The 18,041-nt window shown below is 29.3% G+C and overlaps 1 protein-coding gene and 2 pseudogenes across 3 annotated transcripts; 1 reads left to right on the forward strand and 2 right to left on the reverse strand.

Moving 5' to 3' along the window:
* Positions 1-5,385: 5,385 nt before the first annotated feature.
* LOC149886895 (enkurin pseudogene) lies at positions 5,386-7,225 on the reverse strand (annotated as a pseudogene). Its single transcript, XR_016453651.1, has 3 exons — positions 6,962-7,225; positions 6,118-6,522; positions 5,386-5,990 (listed from the first exon to the last, which is right to left on the reverse strand). The product of XR_016453651.1 is annotated as an enkurin pseudogene (transcript).
* Positions 7,226-11,681: 4,456 nt separating this feature from the next.
* LOC149886896 (uncharacterized) lies at positions 11,682-12,325 on the reverse strand. Its single transcript, XM_090091448.1, has 2 exons — positions 11,927-12,325; positions 11,682-11,830 (listed from the first exon to the last, which is right to left on the reverse strand). The coding sequence occupies exons 1-2, from the start codon at positions 12,279-12,281 to the stop codon at positions 11,682-11,684; spliced, it is 504 nt and encodes a 167-aa protein (XP_089947574.1). The 5' UTR covers positions 12,282-12,325.
* Positions 12,326-13,284: 959 nt separating this feature from the next.
* Positions 13,285-15,506, forward strand: LOC149886897 (uncharacterized; annotated as a pseudogene). The gene is made up of 4 exons (XR_016453768.1): positions 13,285-13,459; positions 13,645-13,696; positions 14,286-14,446; positions 15,169-15,506. The product of XR_016453768.1 is annotated as an uncharacterized LOC149886897 (transcript).
* The last annotated feature ends 2,535 nt before the right edge of the window (positions 15,507-18,041 follow it).

Below are 18,041 nucleotides of genomic sequence, written 5' to 3' on the forward strand. Positions count from 1 at the left end.
ATTATTAGAACCAATTAAATCTTTTTTGATTGAAAAGAAAAAAACCTTTGAAATTCTTGATGATATGAACCTTTTGCAAGATCTTTTGTTTTTGACTGATATAATGCAACATTTACAAAGTCTGAATTTATCTCTTCAGGGAAAAGAAAAAATTATATCTGATTTTGCTCAGACTAATTTTAGTTTTCAAAAAAAATTACCCTTTTTTTAGAGAGATCTTTCTTTAAAAACCTTTAACCATTTTCCTTAAATGAAGAAGATGATTATTTCTAATCCTTCAATTCAGTATGATGACCATAATATTGAATCATACAGGGAAAAATAACAGAATTTACTAGAATACTTTCAAAAAATGTTCATAGATTTGCATGCACTTAAATCATCTTTAGGATTTATAATAAATCCTTTTTTAATTGATATTATTGGTGATGGTTTTCCAATTCCATCAAACATAGTTGAAGAAGTATCTTAATTTGAAACAGAACTATTAGATCTCCAAGAAGATGAAAATCTTCTGATGTTGCATAAAACACTAACTTTATTGGAATTTTGGAATATAGTGCCTGAGGTTAAGTATCCCCTACTGAAAAAGATTAGCATAAAATTTATTTCAATTTTTGGTTCAACATACACATGTGAGTCTTTATTTTCCAGTATGAAGTTTGTCAAATTAAAGTATCGTGCAAATCTAACCACTGAGCATTTGTCAGAATTACTTAGAACAGCAACTACAAGCTTGAAGCCAGATTTTAAGAGACTTACTAGTAAAGTTCAGAATCTTAGTGCCTGATTGGAAAATTCATAACTGTTTGTAATTTTGTTACTTTTTTAAAAACTTATGATGTGAATATGCTTCTTAAAACAATTCTATAACTAGTTTTTCTTGTGTGAGAGTAAAAGGGAATCAGATTTTTATTTAACTTGATATAAATGAGTTTTTCGAAACACTCAAGATAATTTGAAATTCTAAACAAGCTTACATTTAAAGTAAAGTTTTTGCCTTTGAAAAACTTTTTTTTTAAATTTAGACATAAAAACTACTAGTAAGCATAAAATTTGTACACAAAAGGTTTTTTAGAAAAATTTCTTTAAAAAGATTTATTTCTTTTCATAAAAATTTAAGTTTAACTTTATGGTGTATTTTACAGCACTTATTTTGCCACCAGTTTCTAATTTTTTTGTGAGGCAAAATATCTTAAAAAAAAGAATGCAGAAAAATTTTCTTAACGAAGTATTTAATGCGGCTCTTTGGTTCACGTACAGTTGTGGACAAAATAATAGTAGTGTGATTAAAATTAAGGAATTAATATTATTATCTTTCAACAGTTACTGGAAATGAAATTGTAATACTGGATTATTAATTAAATAGGTGTGAGATGATAAACTAATTAGTAGAAAATTTAAAATTTTTGCTTTTATTTATAATATTTATATAAGTATAAAAAATAGGTTGGACATAATAATAGTAGTATTAATTTATTTAATGTTATATTGCAAATAATTTATTTTATTAACAAAAAAATGATAAAAATTTAATTAAACAATGGTAAAAAATTAATATTTAATCGCATGCCCCTGGTTTTTTATCACAGCTTTGCCTCTATTTGGCATTGAGTTAATCAAATTTTGACAACGTTCTAAAGGAATGTTGTTCCAAGCATTCTGGACAACTTGCCATAACTTCTGCTGATTTTTTGGTTTTTGACAACAAACTGCCTCTTTTACATCTGTCCAAAGGTTTTCGATCGGATTGAGATCCGGTGACTGTGCAAGCCAATCCATAACTGCAACCCTATTCTCGATGAACCAACTTTTTACCCTGCGACTGGTATCCTTTGGGTCGTTGTCCTGCATATAAACCCATCTTAGGGGCATATCTTCTTCTGCATAGGGCAACATGGTATTTTGAAATAATTAGGTATATGTCTTGGTCCATAATACCATCAATCTTATAGATTGGCCCCACGCCATAATAAGAAAAACAACCCCAAATATTTTTTTTTGCTCCGCCATGTTTTACAATTTTTATGGTGTATTGCGGTTTGTATGCAGAGTTAGGTGGCCTCCTTACATACATCCTGCGTCCACTTGACACAAATAAAACAACTTTGCTTTCATCAGACCACAAAATATTACGCCATTTCGAAACAGGCCAATCTGCATGCGTTTTTGCAAAATGTTATCTTGCTACCACATGCCTTTTTTTCAAAAGGGGAACTTTTCTTGGGCTTCTGGCGACTAACTTACTTTGTACTAACCGCCTACGTACTGTTCTCGAAGAAACGCTTAAATTTAAATCTTCTTTGATATGGCGGGAAGTTACAAAAGGATCGGCAACAGCAGCACGTTTTATCAATCTGTCTTCATGTTCAGTCGTTTTTTGTTTTCGGCCTCTTGTTTCGCCTACATTTTTCCATTTTAGAGCATTTCTAATCATCATAGGAGAACAACTTAATGTCTCTTGAATAAATTTGTATGTTTTCCCTTCTTGTTTTAATTTAATAATTAGTTGTCTCTTTTTTGCACTACAATGCTTTGCACGACCCATAATTTCTATTTATAAAATAAATTTATACAATTACTTTATATACTTCATTAAATTAACACTAAAATTAATCTTACCTTTAATTAGTCTTATTAAAACCAAATAAGCAAAAAGCTAATATAAATAAGTTGATAGGAAACAACAGATATGTTATTTTAACCTACAAATCTAGATATGTTCGTATATGAAATTCGGGACTTCCCTAAAGTAATTTGAACACTGTTACCAACATTTTTTACTCCCATTTCATTATTTAGTGTTTGTATTACTGTTATGCCTAAATTTATTAATTCATATTTAAATTTACATAAAATTATTATCACAAATCATTGTTTTACTAACCACTACTATTATTTTGTCCACAACTGTAAGTATTTGAATGCGGCTCTCGTGCCAAAAAGTATGGCCAGCGCTGATTTAGACGTTAATAATTTTAAAAATGCTAATTTAAGCATATACAGATTGTCCAGAGTATTGTTCGGAGTAACTTCGTCTTCTTTTTTATTTTCTGCGTAATTAATTAATCACGCTGCCGGGTGATTTAAGGCATGTCTGACTCTAGTCAGTGTTCGGTTGCACCACTAAACATTTCTTTTAAGCATATTTTTTTTTGGCGAATAATTCAATAAAATGAAAGTTACTAGGCAAAAGCTGTTAAAAATTAAAATGTTGATTTTTTACGACGATATGGGTTATGACGGATTTTGTCTTTTCTGAAAAAGGAGAATATCTTTAAAAATAAATAATATTGAGCTCTAAGCACAACCTTTTCAGTAATGTTCAGTCTGGTACACTTTGATAATTATTATTACCCATTTTTAAAGCTTGTGATTTGTGAAACGATTAGAAAATCCGACGATTTTTATGAACTTCCGGCGTCGCCCCTAAAACGACGAAAAGGAGCGAATATCGTTAACGACACTTTGAGATATTAAGTCGATCAGCGTTTTTTAAGTGTTTTTTTTTTGTTTTTTTTTTTGTTTTTTTTTATGTAAAACCGTGTGATCAAATTTACATTTTTACTTGACAACATCAGGTTGTAATCAAATAACAAATGTTGAAATCTGGTAGAGGTAATAACTATAGGAAATTAGTCTCTTCTGCCGTGGTAAAAAAAAAACTATAAAAAGATCAGTAAATAAAAATATCAGTAATGAGAAAAAAAATCTCATAAAGCCAATCTTTTTTGGTTGTTTGATTATTTGTTGACCTGTGTTTAAGAGATTTAAACTGGCCTATGAAACTTTAGATTTTTAAATATTTACTAGCTGTTTCAAGCAATACAATAATCGTTTTCTACTTTGAAAGTTTTACATGAAAATATATCAAACCATTTGTCTTGATGCTATGTTTATCTTTTTGTTTTTGGCTTATACTTGAAACTGAATTAAATGTTTCACTTAATCTTTTCTAATTTTTATGATTCGTTTTCTGGGTAATATACTTGGTATACGTTAACCCAGTATAGCTTAAGACGTTAAAAATATAAATACTTGCAAGTACATACATACATACATACATACATACATACATACATACATACATACATACATACATACATACATACATACATACATACATACATACATACATACATACATACATACATACATACATACATACATACATACATACATACATACATACATACATACATACATACATACATACATACATACATACATACATACATACATACATACATACATACATACATACATACATACATACATACATATGTTTTTCATCAATTATTTGCCTTTAATCAACTTGAAGTTTTAATTGGTGGTGGGTCTAAATAAAACCTATACAAATATAAGAGGGAAATTTTTTAAATTGCTTCCTTGAATTCCATTTAATTTTTTTTTTTCATTGTATGATAACTATATTAAATTGTGTATAATTCAAGGTGCTGGATTAATACTGACAATTTTTTAATCCTTGTTTCTCATAGGACAATGAAATATAAATATCGAGCACTCTTCAAAACGTGATATATGTGAATGAGATTATTAAGCAGATAGTTTCATAGCCAAAGTAAGAAATGACAATGTTAAATACTAATTAATCTTTTTTTTCCAATAATTGATCACTTTAAATACTTGTGTTAAATCTCACAATAAGGTGTTTTGCTAAATTTCATTCTTCTGTTCAGCTTCTCCATTGTAAATTTTTAGAAAATACTTTGCAAGACCTTTAGAAGTTGACAAAGGCAATATACAAGGTTACGCTAAGCACATGGTGGATCAGACTAATAGCAGGGCCAGTAAACCTAATTTTTATGCAGTTTAAAAGACAATCTTTAACTTTATTTTGTTTTAGAAAGAAAATATTTTACTATCTTATGTTAATCTGTAAATTTTTATTTTCTAAGCTCAAGTAAGTTATTACCTGATTTGTTAGAGTCAAAGTTCAGGATGTAACCTATGCTTGGGGTAATGAAAAGTGAAAAAATAAGAATATCAGGATAAATATACACCAGGGTCGATCTTCAGTCTTTTTTGCATTATAGGCGAGTGACTAATGCCCCCTAGATGTCGGAAGACTTATTTAGGCTCAAATTAGGATAATCTACTACGCTTTTCCTATTTCAACCGCTCAAAGTTCGAATTTCGCAAAAAAAAAAGAAAGAATGAAAAAGTAAACTAACGGATGGCCCAAGATAAATGGCATAGGTAGTATTTTTATTATAACTTTGTTATTTTTTCTATGCTATCCATATTTGAATCCTTTGGACTTTAGCATATGGGCTCAAGTTCTAGTTGGGGGTTGCTACATGCAACATCCTAACCTGTATGATCTTTGTCAATCCGTAAGGAAATCATTGGATGACCTCTCCATCGAGTATATCAAGGACATCTGCAAGAGGTTCAGGCCTCGTCTGGATAATTAAAACTGAAGCAGGACAAAATTCAAAATCTCATGCTTAAAGATTTTACGTTTGTTAATATTCATTTAATCAATAAATTATTGTTTATTTCAAGCTGATCTTGTGTTAATTAATTTTTTCATAGTTAAATTTGATTGGATAAATTAGTTTGCCGCTAAAGAAAGTAATATTAAAATAAAAATGTAGTCGCTAGAGTAAGAAAAAGTGGTTTGTTAAGAAATTACAAATAAGGATTTGTTTAGGCGCATAGGTATTGGACCCTGTAAAAAAAATATATATTGCAATTTCAAAAATACTTTTCTACAATAAAAATATAAGTATATGCTACACAATTTAAAGCAATTCTAAGCAAGTCGAAGTCAAAATGCCGAATTTGATACATAAATTTTACTGTGATTTTCAAGCAATTCAATATCTTTTTCCAGTTGATTCATTTCGGCTTCCATGCGTTCTTTACGATTCTTTTTTGGAGCAGTATCCGTAACGACTGAGAGCCCTTGGTATTGATGATGAATTTCCTCCCAGTTTAATTTTAAACCAGCAATTATATTCTTCCTAAAAAAAATTAGAACAAAATAATAGATTTACATTTGGTAGAGTTGTAAAGCAATATTAACAACTTCAATTGACTTTGAATTGTTTAACATCTCTTAATGAATGTAACCTGTGTTAACCAACAGACCTTTCAGTTGCGGAAACACATTTTATTGTACCATGATTAATAGATTCTTGAAGAAAATAGTCATACTCACTTTGCAAGTCCGATAATTCTTCTTTCCTTTGTGTTAAGTAATTTGGCAATTTTCCATAATCTTTTTTTTTTCAAATATACAGGGATCAATCCAGATAGTTCTAACGTATGTGTTGCGCCTCCTTTTGTATCCACAAATTTAGATGCCGGTTTTTTCGGAATAGATAAAATGTTTCCTACTGCATTTCTATTGACGAAATCTTTATTCGGTTTAGAGACTAAAATATTATTTTCATCGTGTTTAGGAACAGGAGGCTTTTTCTGTTCCTCATCTTCATTATTGAAAAGAGAATCTAAGAAAAACGCAGCAATTAGATAATTAGTGATTTGATAAAAAATAAATTATGTAATCAATTACAACAACAATCATAACACAATTATATAATTCTTTAACTAAAATTTCAATGGTAATTTGAATTTGAAATTTTAGAGGTGCAGCTAGAGATGAAGAGAAAAGGTGGATAGCCATATATTTAGAAAATAGTTTTTGAAAAACCGCTCTTCCAGCAAGATGGGGCTCCAACTTATGCAGCATATAGTAAATGGTTTAGCACAAACAAATTCAGTTTGTTGCTTTGGTGCCCTAGATCACCAGATCTCAACCCAAAAAAAATATTTGGTCATGGATTGATACTCTAAGCAAGTCGAAGTCAAAATGCCGAATTTGATACATAAGTTTTACTGTGATTTTCAAGCAATTCAATATCAGCACAGTCATTGGTGACTCTCATGCTTGGTATTTTTTGCTTGGCAGTGAGATAGGCAGGAGAGAAACCCATGCAGCTGGATTAAAAGTAAGAAAAATTGGATTAACTTTAAGCACAGCGAACAGATTCATCGATCTTTGAGTGATAAAATCCGACAGAGTCTTTTCCTGAAAGTGTGCAACTAATTTTGAATCAACTCTTCTGAGATCAGTTTTCATTGGTGGTATCTTTAGAGCAGCAACCACAGCCTCTTTCTCACAACTTGGGAAAAATTCAGAAAATAATGCAAGTCCAATTAAATCTTCGCTTAAATACAATAAATGTCCTCTCATTTTCTAAATTGTAATGTCTGCTATCTGTTTGTCAATATTACCATAAGACTCAAAAGTCTGGAGTACACAAAGGTCATCAAATGTTATCAAAATGTATGGAGCATCAGAACTGTTTGAAGCTTAAAATCAGATTTTCACATAAATGGTAATAATGAAAAGACAGATATGACGAAGACCCTGCAGTTCATATGCTGTAAGTTTGAACTGTCTACAGAACAAATAGATTTTCAGATAGTATTTTCCTTTTGCTAACTACCTAGCAAGATAGATTGAATTACATCATCATTTTCAACCAGTGTGATTAGTGTCAGTCGGATGAGCTCCAGGTAATCCTATCATGGTTGAATGTTTTTGGAGAGTTGATTCCTAAGGATTTCTAACAAAATTTTCTTCATCTGGTTTAGCCATAAACATTCAGCAACTTTAAGTTCAGATTTACCTTCATTTTCAGGAGCCTCAATTGTATTGTATTGGGTAGTCATTTCCGTGCCCAGCATAACAGGACACAACAAAATAAGGCCAAGGGATCCAAGAGGAGTCGGTGAAAGCCTCGAATTTGGCCACATTTGGCCCAAATTTCGACGTTTTGTATGGAAATTGAGCCAAAATCGGGGTTTTGTCGCCAAATCCGTACTTGCCAGCCTCTCTGTTGATTGTCTTTGTCATTTTCGTGCTCAGCCTGATAGGTTACAACAGAAAATGTCCAAACGCTCCAAGAAATCTCGGTGAAAGGCTCCAATTTGACGAAATAATCACAGAATTGACATTACAAGCAAATTCTAAGCATTTCTGTGCATTTGTCGCAAAATTCGGTACTTACCACTGAATTGCTTGATGCCCTTGGGCATTTTTTTGCTCAACCTGACAGAATACAACAAAATAAGGCCAAGGGATCCAAGAGGAGTCGGTGAAATCCTTGATTTTTGCCAAATTTGGCCAAAATTACGACGTTTTGTATGGAAATTGAGCAAAAAACGGGGTTTTGTCGCCATATCCGGTACTTGCAAGCCTTTCTGTTGATTGTCTTTGTCATTTTCGTGCTCAGCTTGACAGGATACAACAAAATAAGGCCAAGGGATCCAAGAGGAGTCGGTGAAAGACTCGAATTTGGCCACATTTGGCCCAAATTTCGACGTTTTGTATGGAAATTGAGCCAAAAACGGGGTTTTGTCGCCAAATCCGGTACTTGCCAGCCTCTCTGTTGATTGTCTTTGTCATTTTCGTGCTCAGCCTGATAGGTTACAACAGCAAAATGTCTAAAGGCTCCGAGAAATCTCGGTGAAAGGCTCCAATTTGACGAAATAATCACAGAATTGACATTACAAGCAAATTCTAAGCATTTCTGTGCATTTGTCGCAAAATTCCTTACATCATTAATAGCCTATTTTTAAGATATTGTTTTGTTTTTAAACAAAAAAGAAGGGCTAAAAATAGTAAATACGCCACCTTAAAATTCCAAGGAAAAAATAAGTGATGTCCATTTATTTATAATGAACTTTTGTTTCTGAAAAATACATTGAAAAATACTTGTTTTTTATTTTTTAAGAAATAATCTGATATAAATATAGTTAATCTATATATATATATACATAAAACTAAAAAGCAGTGTATAAATTAAATTTTAAAGAACGTTTTGAACTTTAAAAATTGATTATCTCAAAATAAGAAAAATGTGACAACGCTGGTTTTTCCACTGAGGTCTTCATATATATATATATATAAGCATACAAAAGTTAAAATAATTTATCTTTCTTTTTAGTTTAAAATGAATATAAAGTTTACTAAACATCAGCTTTATTTAGTTATTAAATCAGAGTTTTAATCGATAAAAATAAATTGCTTCAAAATTTACTTTTTGATTACATTTTGGAAGTTAATCAGACAGACTTGCGTTCTTCCAAACAATATAGAAGTATACTAAAAAAAATGGAAAATTTTATTCAAAACTTAAAAAAGAAACTTTATAATCATAATCGACAACGTGATAGCTTTGAAATTAAAGAAGCAAGTTGGCTTCAATCAGATCTAGTTATTCTAGAAAAATTAGAAGAACATTCTATTGCGTCAACTTTCAATAACATAACGTATCAAAATGAAAAGAAAACACCTAGAAGAAAATCCCTTGAAAGGGAACAATCAAGCAGCAGAACAAAAAGAAGAAAGAGTGAAAAAATGGGAAATCTTCTTATTACAAGTGATCCAATAAAATCAACTATGATAATTTCTCAAGATAGAAGTAAAGTTAAAACAATTCAATTATCAAAGAGCGCTCTAGAACTTGTTAAAAAATCAAGTAAAAATACCATTGATGAAATCCAAAGTGATAATGAAACTGATAATGAGTACAATGAGTATGACAATGAAAACGAAGATGAAGAAAATTATGAATTAGTTACTGAAGAAATAGATTACGAAGATGTATATGAACATAATAAATAAGACGATGCTGATTTATTTTTAAGCTTATTTTTCAATTTAGGTGAAATTTAAAACGCACAGATCATGTTAAATAATTATTTTCATAATTTTTCATTTGGTTTTCAAAATGATAATTAGTTTAAAACTTAATTAGTTAAAATTACTCAGGGGCAAGGTGGTGGGGAGGGGGGCCCAGTAAAATTTGCTACCCCTTGACCATACTTAACCATTTTTAAAATATTTTGAGTCTTCTTTCCTTGTCTACTTTTTTTACATCTTAGAGTAAATTTTCAGCAATTTTGAATAAATATTTTTGACAAAATTACTTTTGGCTTAATTTTAAGTTATTCCTGATCACTGTGCATTGCTATAAAGCATAAAACGTATACGTCACTAAAATTATCGTACTTTTTTTTATTCGTAATACGTCAATTAAAACAACAATTTTTTTTTAATTTTTATTAAGTAGGCCTACTTAATAAATTTTATTAGTTATTAAGTAGGCTGTGCTGCCTATTCTATTTTTATAAATATTTTTACATTCTAGTATTTAGTGTTTAAAAAAACTGTGTAAAATTAAAATAGGAACATGATTTAATTTTTTCGGATGAAGACTTAGATTTCGAAGTTGTAGAAAATGAGCTTCGCCACCGATTGCCTCGAGAGATTGGTGTTTAATTATTTTAAGTGATGTTCACTTAAAATTACTAAATTTTGAGGTTTTTTTTAATGACCTTTTATCGAATAAAATCAGAAATGATAATAAATAGGCGCAGAAATTACATTTTTGTTTTGTTCTTCAATTTCATTTTAGTTTAAATGGCTGCTTTTTTAACGAAGATGTTTCTGACAACGTTTTTCGAGAGCAGTATCGAGTCCCAAGAGCTTTATTAGATTTTTAGAAACTAGGCTTAAAGATGATTTGCAACATATTAAGCGAAATAAAAGCTTTTCAGTACGTTTCCAGATAATGATATTTCTTCATTTTATTGGCACAAATGTCTTTTTTCATGTTCTCAGAGACTGTCATGGAATCTCTACCAACACAATTTATCGTATTATACACAGTGTAGGAGAAGCTGTTTTCAATGTTAGTGTATTAAGTTAATAAAACTATTGAATATTATAATACTATATATATATATATATATATATATATATATATATATATATATATATATATATATATATATATGTATATATATTACATATATATAAAATTGATATATACTATACATTACATCATTTTATCATTGTTAATTTTATATATTGTAATATATCTCTGCTGTTGCTACTGTTTTTGAATATAATGATTAAATTGCCATTATTATAACCCTTGTTATATATCATAAGCACTATTAGTAGTTTACTTCACATTAGTTTATAACTATTTGTGTGTAAACTTAAATGTAAAATCTTTAGTTAGAAATATATGATTGATTGATTACATACTTATATTATGTTAATATATGCTACATGTTACATACTTATACTATAACAACACTTGTGTATATATATATATATATATATATATATATATATATATATATATATATATATATATATATATATATATATATACATGTAATTATACATATTTTTATTTAAATTGTTTGCTAATTAAAACATACTAAGCCTCCCAAGGAACCTCTTTGTTTTCTCTGATCTTTATTGCTAGTATCATTTTAAGTTCTTTAGACAGCATTTTATTTTGTTGTGTATTTATATATTTGTGTATTATTTTGTTGTGTATTTGTGTATTATATGGCATATTTGTCGACACAACAAGGAACTGAATAATCGATTAAATGCATATTTTACTAAAATCCTTTTCAGTTTTATCTATAAAATATCTACATAAAAACACAAACAAAGAATGTTCAATGATTTTGAAGCGCTAACGTTGTACCAACAATGGCCGCCAAAAATCACGAAGAAAGTATTAAAAATTGAGATCAAAAATCTATCTGAAGTTTATATATATATATATATATATATATATATATATATATATATATATATATATATATATATATATTTATATATTTATATGTATGTATGTATGTATGTATATATTAACAAAGTCTGCAGGATTGAAGTAGTGACCCCCAAACCATATATCACCCCATGAACCACAGATGAAGTCACATGCTGCTTGAGCTGATTCTGATTCTTGGTATTCTGGTACTAAAATGTAAGCAAGTAGAATAAAAATGGCTCTCGAATTCCACCTTGCATTGCTTATAGCAGAAAGTGATTTGAAATTAACTTTTGGAAAGTTACCTGTGCTTTTAAACTTTCTATAACATGCTATTAAGTGATTCAGGAAATCCATGTCATCTCTCCAGCGAGTTCGCTTCACTTTTGTCAAAGGATTTCCAATATTACTAAACAATAGCTTCAAGTTCTCGTAATCTTGCTGCAACCTTGTCACAAAAGGGTAATGGAGATATGGTGACATTGTCGATCCTTCAAAAAGATCATTCATGACATGTTTCAAAAGAGTATCTAGAATATGGTGTTGGCATCCAATAAAAACAGGCTTTTCTAGTCCAATGGTTTTAAAATGTTTCTGTAACCGTGTAACTACACCATTTCTTAATCCTGTATTTGTAGATGTTGTGTCAGATACAATCATTTTTATGGCTGGCCACAGCTCATACTCATCTAGCACATGCTTTATCCCATCCCAGTGGGCACAGGACGTCTATGGACGTCCATAGGACGTACCGTTTAGGTCTGTTTGTCCAAGTCCAAATTGGTACGTCTAGGGACGTCCAATGGACGTCCAAAATAGTCCAACTAATAATACGTCCAAAATAGTACGTCCTGGGACGTCCATAGGACGTCCACATCTAAAGGACGTATATTCTCTTCTCCGTGTTCTACTTTTACGCATGCGTGAATGTAAATCATTTTAAACATGGCACAAAAAATATTTCGGAAGGTCAAATTATGCTTAAAAACTCAACTATTTTAAAAAATTTAACTATGAATTCTATTAACAGAAGAAGATTAACCGGATAATAAGTTTTTATATATAGTTTATTTAATTCTTTTTGTTAATTCTTTATTTCTATATAATTTTATCTATGGACCTTTAAGGTCATATATATTGATATATATATGAAGACCACACTGGAATAACGATCAAGCTACATTTTTGCTTTTTTTGGGTTTTTGCCCCTGTTATGTTCGGCTGCAGTTTAACTATATAATAATTGACTATATAACTAGAAAACCGATCAAATTACACAGATATTTCGCTTAACAAATAAGTGAGCTATGGTTTTTTGAAGTTTAAAATCTAATTTACTCAAAACAATAAAAATGTAGCTTGATCGTTTTTCCAGTGTGGTCTCATATATATTCTAAATTTATTTCAATATATAAATAGATACATGTACATAGTACATGTACCTATTTATATTTACATGTTGTCAACATCTAAATATAAATAGGCACAAGGTGAACTTGTGCCTATTTTTATATTAAAAAAATTTGGAGTATATATGTACAATATTGTACATATATATTCTAAATTTATTTTAAACAACATTTTTGTTTGAAATAAATATATTATATATGTATGTGTGTATGTATGTATATATATATATATATATATATATATATATATATATATATACATATACATATACATATACATATATATATATAGAAGATACAGCGAAGGATGACAACTTTGTTGGTACTTAAAGTTTCATACTGGCGTATATATATACAGTTTGCTAAATTCGAAGGATTTCAGGCTGGCAAAAGTTGTATTTGAATTTTTTGCTTCCTGTTATGAAAGGGGTAAGATTAATTGATTCTAAAAGCATAACTTATTTATATATAATAAATATACATATTATGTATATATATTTACATATATATATATATATATACATATATATTTATATATATATATACACAGCTTTTTATTTATATGTTTAATAGATATAGCTTTTATTAAAGTTTAAAAAAATTATTTGATCCAGATATGGATCACAGACGATCATTGAAATGACAACATGTTTCTCCTACAAAAAGGTTAGTTTGATAAACTTATCAGTTATCATCAATAAATAAGTTATCACTTATTCCACTAAAGATTAAAAAGATAAGTTAAAATGACTTTTTTCTAAATTATAATGGCAATCATTAAAGATTCTCTATGTAAAATATCCTCTAAGTGCAAGAAATAAATATACATGTTACAAGTATATTTATTTTGGCATTTAGACAAAACAAGTAGATTAAACAGTTGAGAATTGTTTGCATAATTTCATAGTATTTATTTATTTAGCAAGCGAATAACCCAGCAATCTTTTAAATAGAAGAAAGAAAAAATATTAATAATCTGGTCTTGCGTTTTATGGTTTACTTTTGTCCAACACTTTATGGAAAAAATATATTGTGTTGTGCGAAAAACATTTAAGAGATCCGTATATATATATATATATATACATATATATATATATATATATATATATATATATATATATATATATATATATATATATATATATATATATATATATATATATATATATATCACAATATTTAATACCATAATGGTATTTAAATTTTGTTTAATATTTAACCATGTTTTTATTTTTTTTTTTAATTAATTTTTAAGGTTACTCAAATAAGAGCAGTTGGAGCAGCGACTCCACGGAAAACGATTAAAAATGTTTTGAATGCAATCATGACCCCAAGGTATTCAGGCGTTGTTTAGCAAGGACAGTAGAAAAGGAAAGAGAAAATTTACAGGCACTGCTCATTATAAAGGCATAAAAGGTGAGCATTGAATGCGAATTTAAAGCTATTGCATCTTACTTAAGACTGAATATTTTTGCTAACAGTAAGCAGAGGAACACGAAGCAGTAGTTCATTGCTTATTTTCTGCAATTCATTGTTTGCAAATATATTTGCGGTCGTTTTTTGTTTTAATTTAGTTTTTTATGTATGACCTTCCAAAACTGATAACATAGTAATATAAATTTTTATTGTTGTTTTTATTTAATATAAATTTTTATTGGGGAATGTGAGGCTCCATAGCCGTGGTGAAAACAACTCATCTAGGAGATAGAAAATTCTAATATCAAATCCCCACTTTAATGTGGTATGGACAGGAGGAGCTCATAAACATTGGCTGGTTATGTTTTGTACAATACGTTTACTTGGAAGGGTATGTAGTTGTAAAATTTGTTTCAAATTATACAACTAGAAACCGTCTAAGCCATATATGTGGAACCATATGGTTCCACGTATATATGGCTTAGACGGTTTTCCATATTATCAATTATAGAATTTATAGAATTCCATAGAATCATATTATAGAATTTAAAGTACATATGTACTTTAAATTCTGTAATAATAATAGTTGTTATTATAAATAATTTGTTGATTTTTTGGTTTAAATTTTACTTTGCTTTTGATTTTAATTGAAATTTGTTTTGATTTTCTAAAACATGCCCTATAATTTAAAGACAATTTTGACATAAATATTATATCTTTAGAAGCCGTTGTTGGTGACAAAATTGGTTACGATTCAAGCAGCATCAAGGGTGCCATTGGCGACATATTGAAACGAGCCAAAAAATAATGTCTTTGCAAGATTGTATTTATTATATATGTTTAAAAATATTATTCTTTTTATTTTTTGTAATGATTTGTGTCTTGAATCCCTAAACACGTGTGTATTCAATATAGTTGTTAGAAATGGAGTCGGTATGAGAATTAGCTGAATAAAATTCAACGTTGAATTTTATTCAGCTTAATAATTCATTATTAAACGGACAAAATAACCTTTGGACGTCCGTAGGACGTCCAAATAACGTCTAATATGGACTTTTGAAGGGACCGTTTTGGACGTCCTCGAACGTACTTTAAACGTCCGAAATAGACGGACGAAAGTCGTTTCATTTGGTACGTCCAAAGGACGTCCGAGGACGTCCATTGTGGACGTCCGAACGGACCGTTTTGGACGTCCTTGGACGTACCATGGACGTCTGTGTGCCCACTGGGATTATATATTGTTTCACTTTTTCCATTCATCATTTCCAGAACAGCAAGCCTAACCTCTCTATTTTCATTTTTCAAAACAACTACTTGATGTTCCATTTTCTTTATTTGTTTTCCATCAAAGTGCAAAGACCACTTTTCATTTTTTAGGTTTTCCATATAATTTGCTTTCAACTTTTCTCCTTCTTTTATAACACCTTTGTAGATACCACTTTGCGTTGGAGTATGAATAGAAATACCACTTTCTGAAAGAGTTTTACAGACTTTATGTGCTTTTTTGGTACTAATCTTAGCAGAAATCACTAAATTTACTGCTGAATTTGTTTTTTGTTTTTTAGATGATGATGAAGGACCTTCAGCTTCAATATCACTGCTGGAACACTGCTCTTCACTTTCTGAAGGTTCTCCTTCACTAGCTGATTCAACAAAATCTTGTCCTTGACTGATGAACATTTGTTTCTTTATCAACACTAATTTTCTTGGATGAATACCTTCAGCATCTTTAATTGTGGTACAATATCCAGCTCTTCCATTTGTTGACTTTTGAAGACAATAAAATTCTTTATCTTCCTGACACAACCATTCACCTTTCTCATCGGTTATGTCAAACAATCGTGTAAAATTTTGAGTTCCGGGTTTTCGACTATCTTTGTCAAGTTTTTTCAATACATTTTCTATTTTTCTTTCTGCTGCCGATTTCCCTTGTTGAATAGGAATATTTAGCTTTCTCCATAGCAATTTAGTTTCTTCAGCCACAATTGCAATTCTCTCCTTTCTACTTTTCACATTTGATGACAAACTTTTAAATCGATCAATGATACGCTGTTCTGTTGGCATCTTATTCATTTCACGAATACTTTTAACAACAGTAGTACATTTTCTGGAAGTTTTAGCTTTTTCAAACCTTACTAAATTTGATTCCCAAACTTTCTTATTCTTGTTTGAAGCAACTCTATTTTTGGACATAATGTTCAAAACACAAGATAACAGTTTGACAAAGTTAAAGAAGACAATTCCGGTTATATACAAAAAACCAATTATAAAATGCTGAAGCACTTCCGCGCGGTCCAACAGGGTTCAAATCGAAAATTGCAGTTATTAAAAGTTTCAGTTATCTCGTAAAGAAATCTGTAGAATTTATGATGTTTGTGATCACAGTCGTATATTGAGTAAGATTGGGTTCTCTATTATATTTCTAATTTATAACTCAATAAAAAGATAGGAAAAATTATTTTCAGCTTGAGGGGTGATCTTTTTTGACAATTTACATAAAAAAAATATATTTTATGTTTATAAATATAATTTCTCCACTCATGGTTACATGGGGAATAAAAAATTCTTAAATTTTTTTTTTAGTCATACCCCTATTCAATAGTTTTATTAACTTAATACACTAACATTGAAAATAGCTTCTCTTACACTGTGTGTAACATGACAGTCTCTGAGAACATGAAAAAAAAACAATTGTGCCGATAAAATGAAGAAATACCTTTTTCTGGAAACGTACTGAAATGCTTTTATTTCGCTTAGTATAATATTGCAAATCATCTTTAAGCCTAGTTTCTAAAAATCTAATAAAGCTCTTGGGACTCGATGCTGCTCTCGAAAAACTTTATCAGAAACATCTTCGTTAAAAAAAACGGCCATTAAACTAAAATGATATTGAAAAACAAAACAAAAATATAATTTCTGCGCCTATTTATTATCATTTCTGATTTTGTTCGATAAAAAATCATTTAAAAAATCATCAAAATTTAGTAATTTTGAAAACACCAACCTCTCGAGGCAATCCGTGGCGAAGCTCATTTTCTGCAACTTCAAAATCTAAGTCTTCATCCGAAAAAATTAAATCCATGTTCCAACTTTAATTTTGCACAGTTTTTTTAAATACCAAATACTAGAATATAAAAATATTTACAAAAATAGAATAGACAGCACAGCCTACTTAATGACTAATAAAATTTATTAAGTAGGCCTACTTAATAAAAATTAAAAAAAAGTTGTTGTTTTCAATGACGTTTTACGAATAAAAAAAGTTCGTGAATTTTAGTGACCTATACGTTTTATGCTTTATAGTAATAGCCAAAAAAAATACAAACAGCGATAAATTCATCGAGTTTACGCATTTTTTTACGTAAAAATAATTTACTTAAAAAATTGCGTTTTTACGAAAGATTTTTTTTCTCAAAAAAACTTCGAATTGTTTATAGCGTTGGCCCCAAGTTTAAATAAAAAACAATTCGAAGTTTTTTCGAGAAAAAAAATCTTTCGTAAAAACGCAATTTTTTAAGTAAATTTTTTTTTCTTAAAAAAATGCGTAAACTCGAAGAATTTATCGGTGTTTGTATTTTTTTCGGCAATTCACCTA

This window comes from Hydra viridissima, unplaced genomic scaffold (genome assembly GCF_058129835.1).
Source record: "Hydra viridissima isolate aposymbiotic clone 2 unplaced genomic scaffold, HvirCarnegie_v1 scaffold_6, whole genome shotgun sequence".
Classification (NCBI taxonomy): Eukaryota; Metazoa; Cnidaria; class Hydrozoa; order Anthoathecata; family Hydridae; genus Hydra; species Hydra viridissima.